At 38.0% G+C, this 14,636-nt stretch overlaps 1 protein-coding gene across 5 annotated transcripts in view; it reads right to left on the bottom strand.

Annotated features, from left to right (window-relative positions):
* The window catches only part of LOC126414647 (parathyroid hormone/parathyroid hormone-related peptide receptor-like), a 510,473-nt gene that overhangs the window by 205,404 nt on the left and 290,433 nt on the right, over positions 1 to 14,636 (bottom strand). For 3 of the 5 annotated variants that reach the window (XM_050083365.1, XM_050083364.1, XM_050083366.1), the window contains one exon: positions 10,814 to 10,920. The exons of the other annotated variants lie outside the window; for them this stretch is intronic. In XM_050083365.1, coding sequence (XP_049939322.1) covers positions 10,814 to 10,920 — 107 coding nt within the window. The remainder of the gene's footprint in view (positions 1 to 10,813; positions 10,921 to 14,636) is intronic. 5 annotated transcript variants of the gene reach the window in all.

The raw sequence follows: 14,636 nt of genomic DNA, 5'->3' as shown, positions 1-14,636 counted from the left end.
TGATGACCAAAAGTTTAAATTTGTTAAAAGATGTCTTGAAGGCGAAGCTCTGTCTTGGGTAAATCTAAATTTAAGTCAGTGGGAAACATACCAAAGTTTCAAGAAAAGTATTTTAAATAAATTGTGGTCACAAGCTGAACAGGGAAGAATTAAAAGTGAATTTCTGAATGGTACAATTTATAGGAATAGGGACAGTACACTGAAAGAATTTTGTAAGAATCGCCTTAAGAAATTTGCACACCTTCACAGGCCATTTGGCAAAATGGCATTAATCGATGCACTAAAAAGGAGATTACCAGAAAGGTTGCAGTGGGATTTAGTACATGGACATTGTCTAGAACAATTTTTATGATATGTAGACAGGCTGGATAGGGCAGCAGAAAGAAACATATACCATAACAATCAAAATGATAGAGATCACAATGGTAACAACTACGGAAACAGAGATAATGGTAATTTCAGTCAGGGACAAAATGGTGATAGAGACAGAAATTTTGAACCTCAGTAGAACAGGAATAGTGGGGATAACCATGGGCAATATCATGTTGTTGTTGTTGTCTTCAGTCCTGAGACTGGTTTGATGCAGCTCTCCATGCCACTCTATCCTGTGCAAGCTTCTTCATCTCCCAGTACCTACTGCAACACAAATCCTTCTGAATCTGCTTAGTGTATTCATCTCTTGGTCTCCCTCTACGATTTTTACCCTCCACGCTGCCCTCCAATGCTAAATTTGTGATCCCTTGATGGAGAAAAAACATAGAGGTAACTATTTGGGGAACAGTGGTTTGCCTCAATGAAGGTCCATAGTGTTGGGGTGAGGAAACACAACAACTACAGGACGCCCAATTTACATGTACATTTAGACAATAATAATAGTATGAATAATGTAGCACAGGTGTCTGAAGTTGAACAGAAGGAACATCAGATTTCTCATTTATGTTTTGATCAAAAGTTTTGGAATACTATGTTTAATTATAATGGTGTAGATACTAATCACAAACCTGAATGTCAGAGTAATGACAATTTTTATGTAGTGTGTTCTAATGATTTCTTCTCTTGGTCAGAAAACAGTGTTATTGATGGATGTCAGATGGGTAATAACTGTATTGGATATGAATTAGGTGGTATTTTTGATGTAGGCGTGAATGAGAGCTGTGAACTGACTGAGGCTGATAAGTCTGAGACTGATAGTTTATTGCAAATGAATGTATGTGAAGTGTGTGTGACTTTGAGAGTGATGAGAATTGTGTTGTTAATGATGTTATTGATGAAGTAATTTTGGAAGAATATGATGATGGTAATGATGATGATGAGTATCAGGTATTTGTGGAGTTTAAGAATAATAAAGTTTCAGAGTTATTTGTGAATACAGGTAAGACAGGTGATGTTTGTGATGATGTAAGCGAGAGTCATGGAATACCAGTCCAGTCAAAGCAGTTTTTCATTAATGTTATCCAGACTAATGATCCAAACTGTAAAGGTGGGTTATCTGTAACCTCAGAGAATAAAGGTGAATTTTTTTTAAAATGTGTTTCTTACCCTATTGATGATAACATAGATAAATTTGCATTTTGGAATAAGTTAGCTGTGGTTAGTCAAAATCTGTATCCAAATTAGTGGAATGAAGTGAAAGAAGATCTAAGTAGAAAGCGTAATTTTGACAGTAATGTATTTTTTGTTCCTTCTGTAATAAGTGATGTTAGTTGTGCTATAGAACCCATTCAGTGTGTTCAATCATTACCTGACAACATGTGTAACCAAAGTAATGCTATGATACCAGTAAAGATGATAAAACCCTGTAAAAACAGTGCTGATGTAGCATTTATGAAACTGAAAGTGATCTTTTACATGAAGTGTCTAATGACAGAGATGATAATTCAGATGTTGGATGTCCTTACATCAAGAGTACGATTGATCAGTGGCAAGGGAACTGTTTGATTGATACAGGTAGCCTGATTTGTGGTGTATCTGAACATTTTAGAGGCAAAATCCAGTACAGGAAGAATTTTGTGGGAATGACCATTTTAGATGTAAAGATAAGAGGAGCTAGTGGTAAGCAAAGCAGGTATGTAAGATGTCAAGTACTGGTAACATGTAGTACACAGAACAAGAGATATGAACATGAATGTGTAATAATACCTAGCCTAGAAGAAAATATTCACTGTGTTTGTAAATTTTTTAGGCTATGTAACTGAGTTTTGTTTGCCTTGAATGTAGTATGTAAGATCATGTAATTTTAAAGTTCTGTCTTATCTATTGTCTGAGGAAGATTATGAAAAAACAGGGGGATAGGAGAAAGCAGAGACATGATGGTGAAAGTAGATTTTGTAAGTTTGAAGTAGGAGATCTTGTGTTGGTGAAAGCCAAAGAGAATTCTAAAGTATTGACATCTGAGATAAATAAATTTTTTGATATTTATATTGGACCATTCAAAGTTCTTGTATTCCACATCCTAAAGCATACAGACTTGTGTATCCAAAATCTAAGAAGTTCTTTGGATTATGCAACATCACTGAACTGAACGCCTATAGATATGATTCATAAGTATCTAATCTTTGTTTGTTTGTACCTTTTCCATTGCCATGAATGTAGTATGTAAGATCATGTTTTTCCTAGAGTTCTATCTTATCTACAGACTTAGTTTAAATCTATCTGTATATGCATAAGACTATACAACTGTGTTTTGTTTTCTGTTACTTAGTATGTGAGTTGATGTGATTTTTGAAGTTCTGTATTTACTGGATTAAACTCTACGATACACTATGTAATTATGTTCTGTAATGGATTTGTGCTTTAGAATTTAATATATAGATGCCATGAGACTGAATGAGTAGAGCTTTTTACAGTTCTGAAATGGAACAATACTCATAACTTGTACTGCAAAGGTTAGGAATAGTATCTGAGCATATCTGTGTGCATTACCTTACAAGTCCATTTTTTATTGCATGTAACTCTGATTATTAATCTTTCATAAGTGAACACTTTTTAATCACACCTGACATAAATCCCATATAATTGACTACATAAAATGCAGCTAGAGAGCATACCTCGTGTGATGTTATGAAGGTATTGAACAACATTTTTAGTGCATGAAACAATGTTTCAGGATTTGATGTGAATGCTACACAGGAAGTTACCTATCCACTGGAGTGTGTAATGATAACTCTAAGGAAGAAGCTGAAAGATGGGGGTAAATCCATTCTCCACATTGCTGTATGGCTGTACCCTGCTGGACCAGTCGTCTTGCAAGAGATTGTGTGTGCTGGGTAACATACTCGAGCATCTGTCAACTGGAATGTGTGTTGTGTCTGATATTTGTGAATTGTTAACCAAGACTGATAAAGACAGTGTTATTCAGCATAAATGCATGGTTTTTTTTTAAATTATATTTTTTTATTGGGGGTGACTCTCCAATCATTATGTAACTTTAAATCAGTATGTATTTTTTCACCATTTGTAAACAAATCTTCTAGGTCTTTGTGTATGTAGGTTAGTGTAGAAGACATTTACTAGTATGGACAATATAATAAGATGTATGTATGTCTGCTTTCATACTTGAATTTTGGTTTTCACGCTACTGAATTGTGTCATCATTCAAACCTAACTTGTGAGTATGTTTACCTGAATATATCCTGAGTATTGCAGTATTATATCTGGTTGGATCTTGAGTTGTGGACAGACTCATCCTTAGCTCTGTTTTGGGTACCCCTAGTCATCATGACTGTGTGTGCGTGTACTAAAGGAGAGTGTACAACCACTGACTGAAGCTAGATGCTTCTCACAGTTATTCTTTGGATATAATTTAACTCATTGATATGATTATGAACTTTATTCATTTTGTTGTGTTGAACCTTTTTTCCTGGTTTGTACCCAGTGTGGTTTGGATTTCTTGAGTTGGTCCCCACATCATAAATTCAGGCCCTAATATTTTTCCATTATTTTGTTCATTCATGAGTCAATACATCCATAAATACTATGATTTATATGGCTGATTGATTACTGCCCATGATTGAGTGTATTCTTCTGGTCTGTACTCATCGTTGTGAGTTTTTTGAGTCGACTTACTCATCATACACTTATGCTCTGAAATGTTTTCTCTTTTGAAGATTTTGAAGGTTTCATTGTATAGATCTTAACTTAAAACTTATAAATTCTAGTAATTTACATTGTCTTTATTTTTCTACATTTTGGTGATGCTGTAGTTTTTACCTTCTATTATTTGTCTTGTAACAGTATGTTCCATAGATCTGAAAATCTGAATGCCATATCCTGATATACATATAGATTATGATTCTTATAGTAAATATTTTAAGTTCTCCGTTATATGTTGTGTATCAGATACCTCTATACATCTATCTGCTATCCTGGGCACCTTAGAATGTCTGGCAAACCTTATAGTCTGTCACAAAATATTGTAAACATTCTGTTTCCAAATTTTGTGAGGGGGATATTATAACAAGTCACCTTCCTCTAACATTATCTCTTTTTTTTTTTATAGAGATAACTGATACCATGTATACTATCAATTCTTGCATAGGTTAAAATTATCTCAGCTAAAGGAATTCATATGATTTTGTATACAATGTATTATATTTCAGGCTAAAAATGTATAAAAAGAAATTAATGTGTTACAATCAATATGTACTAACAGTTAAAATTACTCTTCTTTTAAAAATAATTGAAATTACAGAATTTCTGGCATACTTAAAATTCATATTATTAACTTTACAATCTGACAATAATTATTAAAATTATTTCTAGATTGATTTACAAAATAATGATATATTTTAGGGAAGATTCTTCTTTGGTAAAGAAAGTCTTTAAACTCTTCTGCTTTGTAAACTTTTTGGAAATTGTGAGTATTGCAGAATGTAAGTAGTGGTGGGCATGCCTCTGATGGAGTTTGTCACCAAATATGTTCTTATTGGTTTTTTCTGAATGTGTGAAATGTAAAAAACAGTGTAATGTTGAAAGATGTGACAAATAATAAAATTCAAGAATAATACAGACAAATCTTCATCAGCTTTTTGGTCATCAAGAACCTAAGAAATCGAAATTCCAGCTGCAAGAATGTACCCCTAGACAAGACTGTGAGCCACTGACAACAACAACGAGATAATGAAGATGAAAAGAAAGTTATTATTTTGTGCATCTTACACCACTCAAAGCTTTTGAAAATAGTGAAGATACTAAGACAATGTATTGTGATGTGGGAGGGTAAGAGTACAGCTTGTATTATTTACCCTTATGAAGATTTTAAGAACATTAGTATTGAAAGGTATGTATATCTCATTTGCTAATCAACACTATATTAATTAGGTAGTTCCTGCTTTAGGACAGTTATAATTATGATTTAGGTATCTTTTTTAGGTCAACAGTCTGTTAGCTGAGGATGTGACCATAACGCCATGAAAGTAGTTGTTAATAAATCATTTTGATGCAGCTGTTGTGGTTTTCACCATTTACAATACTTAATCACAGCCATGGTTGCCCTTCATTCCAAGTTATTTGTAACTTGTCAAGTGTGGAAAATATGTCACTGCAGTGTCTTCCAGTGCAGCTGTCCTCGCAGCATCATTCTTGTCAGCGGCAGCGCATACTGAGCCTCGCTGAAGCTGTGTTGGGCCTCATAGGCATCTTGTGTGACTGAGCCCATAGCAGACCTGATGCAGTGTCTGCTACTGTCCCAGTAAAGGTGCTCATTTGACAGTAGGGTGACACAGTGCCCCAAACTCCACACTGGAGGATTGGTGGCTACAGCTGGCTGCATCAGGCCTCAGTGGTGCAGAGCTGGTGAGAGCTCATTTCAAGCCCTGAAACATGGGTGGCAGGGCACAGGGATCCCAAGAGCATGGGAAGTCAGGCAGCAGTCAAGAGTACAAGGGATGGTGCCGATGTTAGCAGCTACATCATACTTATATCACTATCTTCATGACTGCACCTGACACGGAGTGAGCACCATAACATAGCTCAGCTGTGCAATAATGGCTGGCTAACCCCAGGGACTTAAAGACTCATGTCAGGAAGCCAATTATGTGCAAGAGGTTGCGCTGGTGCATTCTTCCATGACATGGAAGTTTCTTGAGGACTTGGTCATTGTATCACGAAAGTCTGTCGGAACACAAAAATGACTTGATACTGAGGGTGCTGTGTCAGTATGGGTCTTTGACTGTGGTGGTCAGTGCCCTGAATACAGAACTGTGGCTGCAGCACTGTTTGATTCATTACATTTACCTCACTCAGCCACAGGTACACTATATTAATGTAGGGAAACTCACATTTACTTATAAGATCATGAGAGCCAATTGGATATGATCATCTGTGAAATCGAATTACAGTAATTTTTAATTGGAAAAGTGGTCAAGTGGTGTATTGTATTATCTCTCCATCTGTCTAAGCCCCATGTGGTAGCAGCAGCAACAAAAATCTCATATGTCGTACTGATGAAAGCTTATACTTGCAAAAGTGATTAAGCTTGATGACACCAGTTTCATTCTGATGTCTTTTATGTTTACTGTGATATCATTTAGGGGTGTACCAGGAAAATGATATTACTTTGGCATCATTGTTGACTACAAATGCTAATTTGCACTAGTGTGTGGCAATTAATAATACATTAACAGTAGAAACTTAAAAAGTTCTGTCAAATAACATCAAATTAATTTTAGAGATAAAACAACACTCTCATTCTTCTAAATGCACTATTATGAAAGAAAGTGCATCCCTGCATTGACAGTAGACTGTGTACATAAAATGGAGTGACAAACAGCTTATTTTCAGGGTGAAACCAAACCTCAAGGTAAGTAATAGTAAATGTGTGTAGTTGTGACACTCCTCTCCACTTTGACACCACCAGTATGTTTGTTTTCCTCTGAGATAAGGAAGAGTAGATCAGAAAAATACTGAAGATCCACAAAACTACCATCCATTATCCTTGACATTGGATTGTTTTAGAATCTTAGAACATATTCTGAGTTGAAAAATAATGAAGTATCTCAAACAGAATGATCTTCTCCATGCCAGCCAGCAAAGATTCCAAAAACATCAATCATGTGAAACCTAACATACATTTTTCTCACACGACATACTGAAAGCTTTGGATCAAGGCAGTCAGGTAGATACAGTATTTCTTGATTTCATAAAGCATCTGACTCAGTACCACACCTACACTTATTGTGAAAAGTATGATCATATGGACTTCCAAGTGAAATTTGCAACTGGACTGATAACTTTTTGGTACACAGTATGTTCTCTTGGATGGAGAGTCATTGTCAGATGTGGAAGTAACTTATTTGTGAGACCGCCCGGCTTGCACGGTCTAACACGCTGCTTCCCGAGCAGGAAGACATGCCGGTCCCCGTCACGAATCCGCCCGGTGGATTAGGGTCATGGTCTGGTGTGCCGGCCAGCCTGTGGATGGTTTATAAGGTGGTTTTCCATCTGCTTCAGCAAATGTGAGCTGCTTCCCCTTATTCTGCCTCAGTTACATTATGTCAGCGATTGCTGCACAGACACTGTCTCCATGTACACATACATTATAATTACTCTACCATGCAAACACTTGGGGCTACACTCATCTGGTATGAGACATTCCCGGGGCTGGGTCTGCTAAGGGCCGTACCACACAATAACTCTTGGTTCGGCGTGGAGCAGCAGGGAGTTGGGTGGACTGCTGTGGCCTGTTGTAGGGTAGTGAACCAGTGAGGGCTACAGCAGGATGAAGCCTGTCCATTGTTTTTAGGTCCCCAGTTCAATACAGACAATACACAACTTTTTTGTGGCAATTTCAATGTAGATTTTCTGAAAGAGTCTCGCAGAAAGCTTGACTGTGAAGTATTACTTGGTTCTTCCAATTTGACATCAGTTATTGATTATCCTACTCTGGTGCTACATGAAAGCAGAACACTGATAGATAATGTTTTTGTAGACCAAGATAGGTTTAAACAAATAAAAACTTTTCCTTTTATGAATGGTCTGTCTGATCATGATACACAGCTAGTTACAGTACATGGCATAGCTCCATAAAATATTGCAAAACAGTCCTGCAGAATAGTGTGCTCCACATCCAGCACCACTAACTTCCATGATGGACCCAGATATGAGAATAGTAGTTCTGGGCAATCGTGAGATCAGCATAATGCCTAGCCACAAGAAGAGGACACAGTAACATCATGTGTTGAGATGGACAGTGAACCCTTAGCTAACTTGCCTACCCAAACCTCCCCCATACCAGTAGAGTGATCATGATACTGATGAGTACACTTCTGGTCATACATACAGATTAAAGAGGGGAGGGATACTGTATCTCTGTCATTTGACAGCTAGGTTAATATGCTGCAATGTCTGCCAGGAGGAACTCCTCCAGCAGTTGGTAAGAGATGCCAGCAGAATATCACAGGGGGCCTGGTTGCTTTGACATCAATCTGAAGATAAGACCTTACTACTGAGCCACTGTAAGACACTTCAGATTATGTTGTGCTAAAGTCTCTACCATGCTCACACTACACTACGTGACCCAGTGGACTGGAATTGTGAACTATCATGTGATTGCAGTGTATCCATATTTTTTATGTAATTGAGAGTGTGTTACACAAAATGGGTGTAGCAATATTTCTTTAATTTGAAAAGTTATATTTACATCTGTGTCCATGTTCTTAAAACCACTGTAAAGAACACAGCAGAGAGTACTTCTCATTGAAATTAATATTAGGATTTCTTCCCTTTCCACCCACATACAGAGTGCAGATAAAATGACAGCTTTATTGCTTCAGCAGGCACTGTATTGAATCTAATCTTGTCTTCTGGGCCTGTAAGAGAGTGATACATAAGGGACTGAAATATATTCCTAGCTTGTTCACTTAATACTTTTTCTTGAAATTTCCTATGTAGGCTTTCACAGGATAGTTGATATCTTCAAGGGCCTGTCAGTTTAGGTTTTGTCAGCACTTCCATTAGGCTCTTCTGTTACAGAAACAGACCTGTAACATTTCGCACTGCCCATCTTGTAAAAGTTCAGCATCCCTAGTTAGTAATATTTGGTATGGGTCCACTGCACTTGCATAATGTACTGGGATGTTTCAGACAGTATTTTGTATGCATTCACCTTTCTGATTGCATTTTCTCAATGTCCTACCTGTGAGCTGAAGACTACTACCTGCTTTACCAACAAGTGAGTCTATGTGAACATTACTTTCAGTACCTCCACACTGATTACACCAATGAGTTGACCCATTCCAGGTGTGACTCTATTTTTTAGTCATACAAGACTACCTTTCTGTGGTTTTTGAAACACATGAATTTAAATTTCTGAATATTTAAAGGAAGCTACCAATCTTCACATCGCTTTTAGATATTAAGATCTGACTGAATATTTCTGCACATGTTTTCAGACTACTCATTAAGGATATCAGTATCATCTGTGAAAAGTCTGAGGTTTCTATTACTATCATCAACCAACTCATTACTGTACAACGTGTACAGCTAGAGTCTCAACACACTTCCCTAGGCAATGCCTGCAGTTACTGCTACATCTATCAGTGGCTCTCTATCCAAATTAACATGCTGCATCCTTCCTATAAAAAATCTGCAAGCCTGTCACAAACCTCATTTTTGATACCCTCAAATTATAAAACATCAGTAAAAAAATGTCAGTGTGGTAGTAAGTCGAATTCTTTTAGAATTCAAAAAGATATTAAAAGCAATGAAACTTTCCTTCAGGATAATGTACTGCTACTAATAGGAGCATAGTACAGAAGGGGGGAGCAGAGAAGACTGGGGGGGGGGGGGGGGGTGTTGAATGTAAAAATATGTTTGAGAGCAAGCTTCCCATCTCCAGAGTTTCGGGAAACTAGTGCTGAGTGAGAGGGTCCAATAGGCTCATACGGTATATCAGATACTTCAGTCTCTTCAGTCATGATGAAGTCTGCTCAGCTACTGAGAACTGGTTGTCCTTAAGGCAGTCAATTCTTCTGTGCCCACTGATGTATGCACCTAGCTTCAGGTATTCTTTCTTATCTAAAAAGCCATGTGGTGATCTCATGCATGGTTTCACATGTTACTCTTTATATGATACTGTAGGATTTACTAGTAATGCAACTGGAGTAAGTGGTAAGGGCAAGTGCATGTGATTGATTTTAGAGTGGGATTAGTTGCAGAGTAGGAACATTGTGGTATGGATAATGGACCAGAAATGCTGAGACTGTTACATGGTTTGATTAGGATGTTCCAAGGGTTAGGAGGATGATAGAAAGCTGTGGTGGACAGCGTATTATGGATGTAAGGGAGAAATGATCCCATAACAGAGTGTGACTTGAGTAAGTCATTGCTTTGCTGGAGTTATTTTGGAATAATTTATTGATACAAGCAAGCACAAGTCTTGTTTGAATGTATGTTTCTATTTTGGAAGAAGGCCTTTTTTTGTCTGAAAGCTTAAATGTTTGGAAGTCTTTTTATTGTGCCTTTTTGTGTCTCAATGCCTCCTGTATGTGAATGGAAATACATCCTTCTGATATTGTTGTTAAATTTAATGTATTGCAATATGTAATCAGGATTTCCTTGCTCAACATAATGACACCATATGAAAAAGCAGTATTTCAATAAAAACATGTAGTTATAGTAACAAACTCATATGAAAATTTACATTAGAAAGAGAGTAAAAAGGTCAATAACATTCTGTGAAACATGATAACCAAGCTGATAGCATTTAAAAAATAAAAAGTTTTGCCCCAATGCCAGTGAAATACTGTAAATTTCATTGTGTGATTAAGTGTTAAGCTTAATCATCAAAAGATATTTGACAAAATATGATCATTACCATAGGATCAAAACCTAGAATATAGTCTGCACATGGTAGAATCTGGTATTGTCCAGGTTCTGTCTCTGGCCAGCATGAAATTGTATCCCATACTGGTTCACACGTCCCTGGGACAAAACGTAAAGAAAGGTAACAGTATTGTTGCTCTTGATAACTATCTACAGTAATTTGCAAATACAGAGGTGAAAATAACATTACAAAATGATTTATTGAAACTTAATCAGGAATATCATCTATTTTCTACTGAATTATTACAATACAGGGAAGTAACTTAATTCAGCATGCTGTGACCTCAGAAATGTTGATAAATAGAGCACCATCTATCAAACTAAACATACGAGGTGCATTCAAGTTCTAAGGCCTCCGATTTTTTTTCTAATTAACTACTCACCCGAAATTGATGAAACTGGCATTACTTCTCGACGTAATCGCCCTGCAGACGTACACATTCTTCACAACGCTGACGCCATGATTCCACGGCAGCGGCGAAGGCTTCTTTAGGAGTCTGTTTTGACCACTGGAAAATCGCTGAGGCAATAGCAGCATGGCTGGTGAATGTGCGGCCACGGAGAGTGTCTTTCATTGTTGGAAAAAGCCAAAAGTCACTAGGAGCCAGGTCAGGTGAGTAGGGAGCATGAGGAATCACTTCAAAGTTGTTATCACGAAGAAACTGTTGCGTAATGTTAGCTCGACGTGCGGGTGCATTGTCTTGGTGAAACAGCACACGCGCAGCCCTTCCCGGACATTTTTGTTGCAGTGCAGGAAGGAATTTGTTCTTCAAAACATTTTCGTAGGATGCACCTGTTACTGTAGTGCCCTTTGGAACGCAGTGGGTAAGGATTACGCCCTCGCTGTCCCAGAACATGGACACTATCATTTTTTCAGCACTGGCGGTTACCCGAAATTTTTTTGGTGGCAGTGAATCTGTGTGCTTCCATTGAGCTGACTGGCGCTTTGTTTCTAGATTGAAAAATGGCATCCACGTCTCATCCATTGTCACAACCGACGAAAAGAAAGTCCCATTCATGCTGTCGTTGTGCGTCAACATTGCTTGGCAACATGCCACATGGGCAGCCATGTGGTCGTCCATCAGCATTCATGGCACCCACCTGGATGACACTTTTCGCATTTTCAGGTCGTCATGCAGGATTGTGTGCACAGAACCCACAGAAATGCCAACTCTGGAGGTGATCTGTTCAACAGTCATTCGGCGATCCCCCAAAACAATTCTCTCCACTTTCTCGATCATGTCGTCAGACCGGCTTGTGCGAGCCTGAGGTTGTTTCGGTTTGTTGTCACATGATGTTCTGCCTTCATTAAACTGTCGCACCCACGAACGCACTTTTGACACATCCATAACTCCATCACCACATGTCTCCTTCAACTGTGGATGAATTTCAATTGGTTTCACACCACGCAAATTCAGAAAACGAATGATTGCTCACTGTTCAAGTAAGGAAAACGTCGCCATTTTAAGTATTTAAAACAGTTCTCATTCTTGCCGCCGGCGGTAAAATTCCATCTGCCATACAGTGCTGCCATTCTGGGACGTACTGACAATGAACGCGGCCTCATTTTAAAACAATGCACATGTTTTTATCTCTTTCCAGTCCGGAGAAAAAAAATCGGAGGCCTTAGAACTTGAATGCACCTCGTATATCAGAGCTGGTAACTATAAGCTATTTGCATGATTGTATATGATACACAATTAACTTTTCCTTTCATGGTATTAATTGTTTATATTATACATGTGGCCAAAAGGTAAACAGTACAGACAAAACTGATGTGAATGACAAGGGCCTTCAAGACTGCAATGGTCATTATGGCAGTATTGTCAATGAAAAAGAAGGTTGACTCCACATGGGAATCTTTATTCATCTTCCATGAAGACCCAAAATAACTGTTAAAAAAGTGATGTCCTGATAGGGCCTATTATTTGTATAAAGATTCCTGATGATGCAATACCATTTTCTAGTCAGTATCTCTGCAGATGTTTACAATAACTTCAGTCATACTTGCATGAATTGTTGGTATTTAAAGGTATACTTTCTTTCTTAAGCAACTCCAGCTAAAGTAAATCTGGAGATGCAAGATCTGGTGATACAGCAGTTCCACTTCTTTTTCTTCAATTGTGTTCTTTAATTGGTCACAAACTTTTTGGGTTTAATTGTGTCTTCCAAAGCCTGTTAAGCCTTGTTTAAATACAAGGGGTAATCATAAAGTTTTAATTATCATGTAAATTAATTTCAACAGTCTTGAATTCTTGAGTGTACTGTCAGATATCATAGTCTTTCTTGTATGATATTTTGGTGATGTGACTCATTGCCTTCATCAGGAGCTACCTGAAACAGGCAGCACCTGATGCATGCAGTGAGTCTCATCACTGAAATATCATGCAAGGAAGGTTATGATACAACTGCAGTACACACAACAAATCAATAACCTCACATTTGGGAGGACAGTGGTTCAAATGCCTGTCTGGCCATCCAGATCTAGGTTTTCCATGATTTCCCTTAATTGTTCCAGACAAATGCCAGGATGGTTCCTTTGAAAAGGGCGTGGCTGATTTACTTCGTCATCCTTCTGTAACCCAAGCTTCTGCTAAGTCGCTAAAGACCTCACTGTTGATGAGATATTGAACTCTAACCTCCCTCCTATATCAAGAACGTCAGCAAATAGCTGGTAAATCCTGAAGAATTACAATTAAGTTTTCTGTGTTTTTGCACGTATATGTTTCTGGTGCTGATAATCATCAAATTTCCTGCACCACAGCATGTCACTACAGGAGCCAAAAGAAAATAATGTAACTCACTGATAAAATGAAGTACAGCGTAGCAATTTCTTTCTAGTATTTGAAGGGAAACAATACTGCAACAACACATGATGAGGTCACAGATGGGTACAGCAACAATACATCATCTTATGACACATTGGTTAAGTGGTGCATATACTTCCAGTGGGGCCAGAAAAATCTCAATGATGAAGAATGAAGTGCAGACCATATCTTTGTGAAGAATTCAGAATCACATGGGAAATGGGTGCCCAGAAATTTCGAAGACCAGCACAGCACAACTGAGTTGATAGGGAAAGAAGTGAAAATCAGTTTTCAATATTTTGCATGACATTCTGAACATGACAAAAGTAGCTATCTGCTAGGTATTCAAGACTGCTCACACCCATTCAAAAAGTCCACTGAATCAAGGCAGAGCAGAAATGCTGTACCTGTCCCATAGCAATCCACACAGACACACACACACACACACACACACACACACACACACACAACGAAAAAAAAAGAAAAGAAAAGCATCAGGCAAGGTGATGCTGAGTGTTTTCTGGGACTACAATGGTGAACAGCAAACAGATTATGGGAGATTATGTTTGTAAGGGGAAACTTACACAAGTGCATACCGCTGAAATTTCCTGATGAGCTGTGATGAATGAAGAGTCATGTGTGGACATCAAAGAGTGTGTTTTTGGTTTGTAGTGATGCTACAGCTCACTCTACACAAGAAGGAGTCACACTTGATGCTTCTTTGTGCTATCAAATTTTGCCTCAACCACTTCATGCTCCCAATATTCTCCTGACATGACACCCAGTGGCTTCTTTCCCTTTCATCATGTGAAGAAACCATTTATGGCAGGCACTTACAGCAAGATAATAAGATGATTTTTGAGGTCATGCATTTCATGAACATTGAAAATGCAGACTTCTACAGCCAAGGTCTACACCAAATCATCCACTGTGGGGAAAATATAATGCATTGATGGGTGAATATGAAGAGGGCTGACACAATCACCAAGTTTCATGACTGCACCTGGA

Source organism: Schistocerca serialis, chromosome 1 (assembly GCF_023864345.2).
Source record: "Schistocerca serialis cubense isolate TAMUIC-IGC-003099 chromosome 1, iqSchSeri2.2, whole genome shotgun sequence".
NCBI classification, from domain to species: Eukaryota; Metazoa; Arthropoda; class Insecta; order Orthoptera; family Acrididae; genus Schistocerca; species Schistocerca serialis.
Note: the sequence above shows the minus strand (reverse complement) of the source record. Positions and strands in the feature narration are given on the sequence as shown.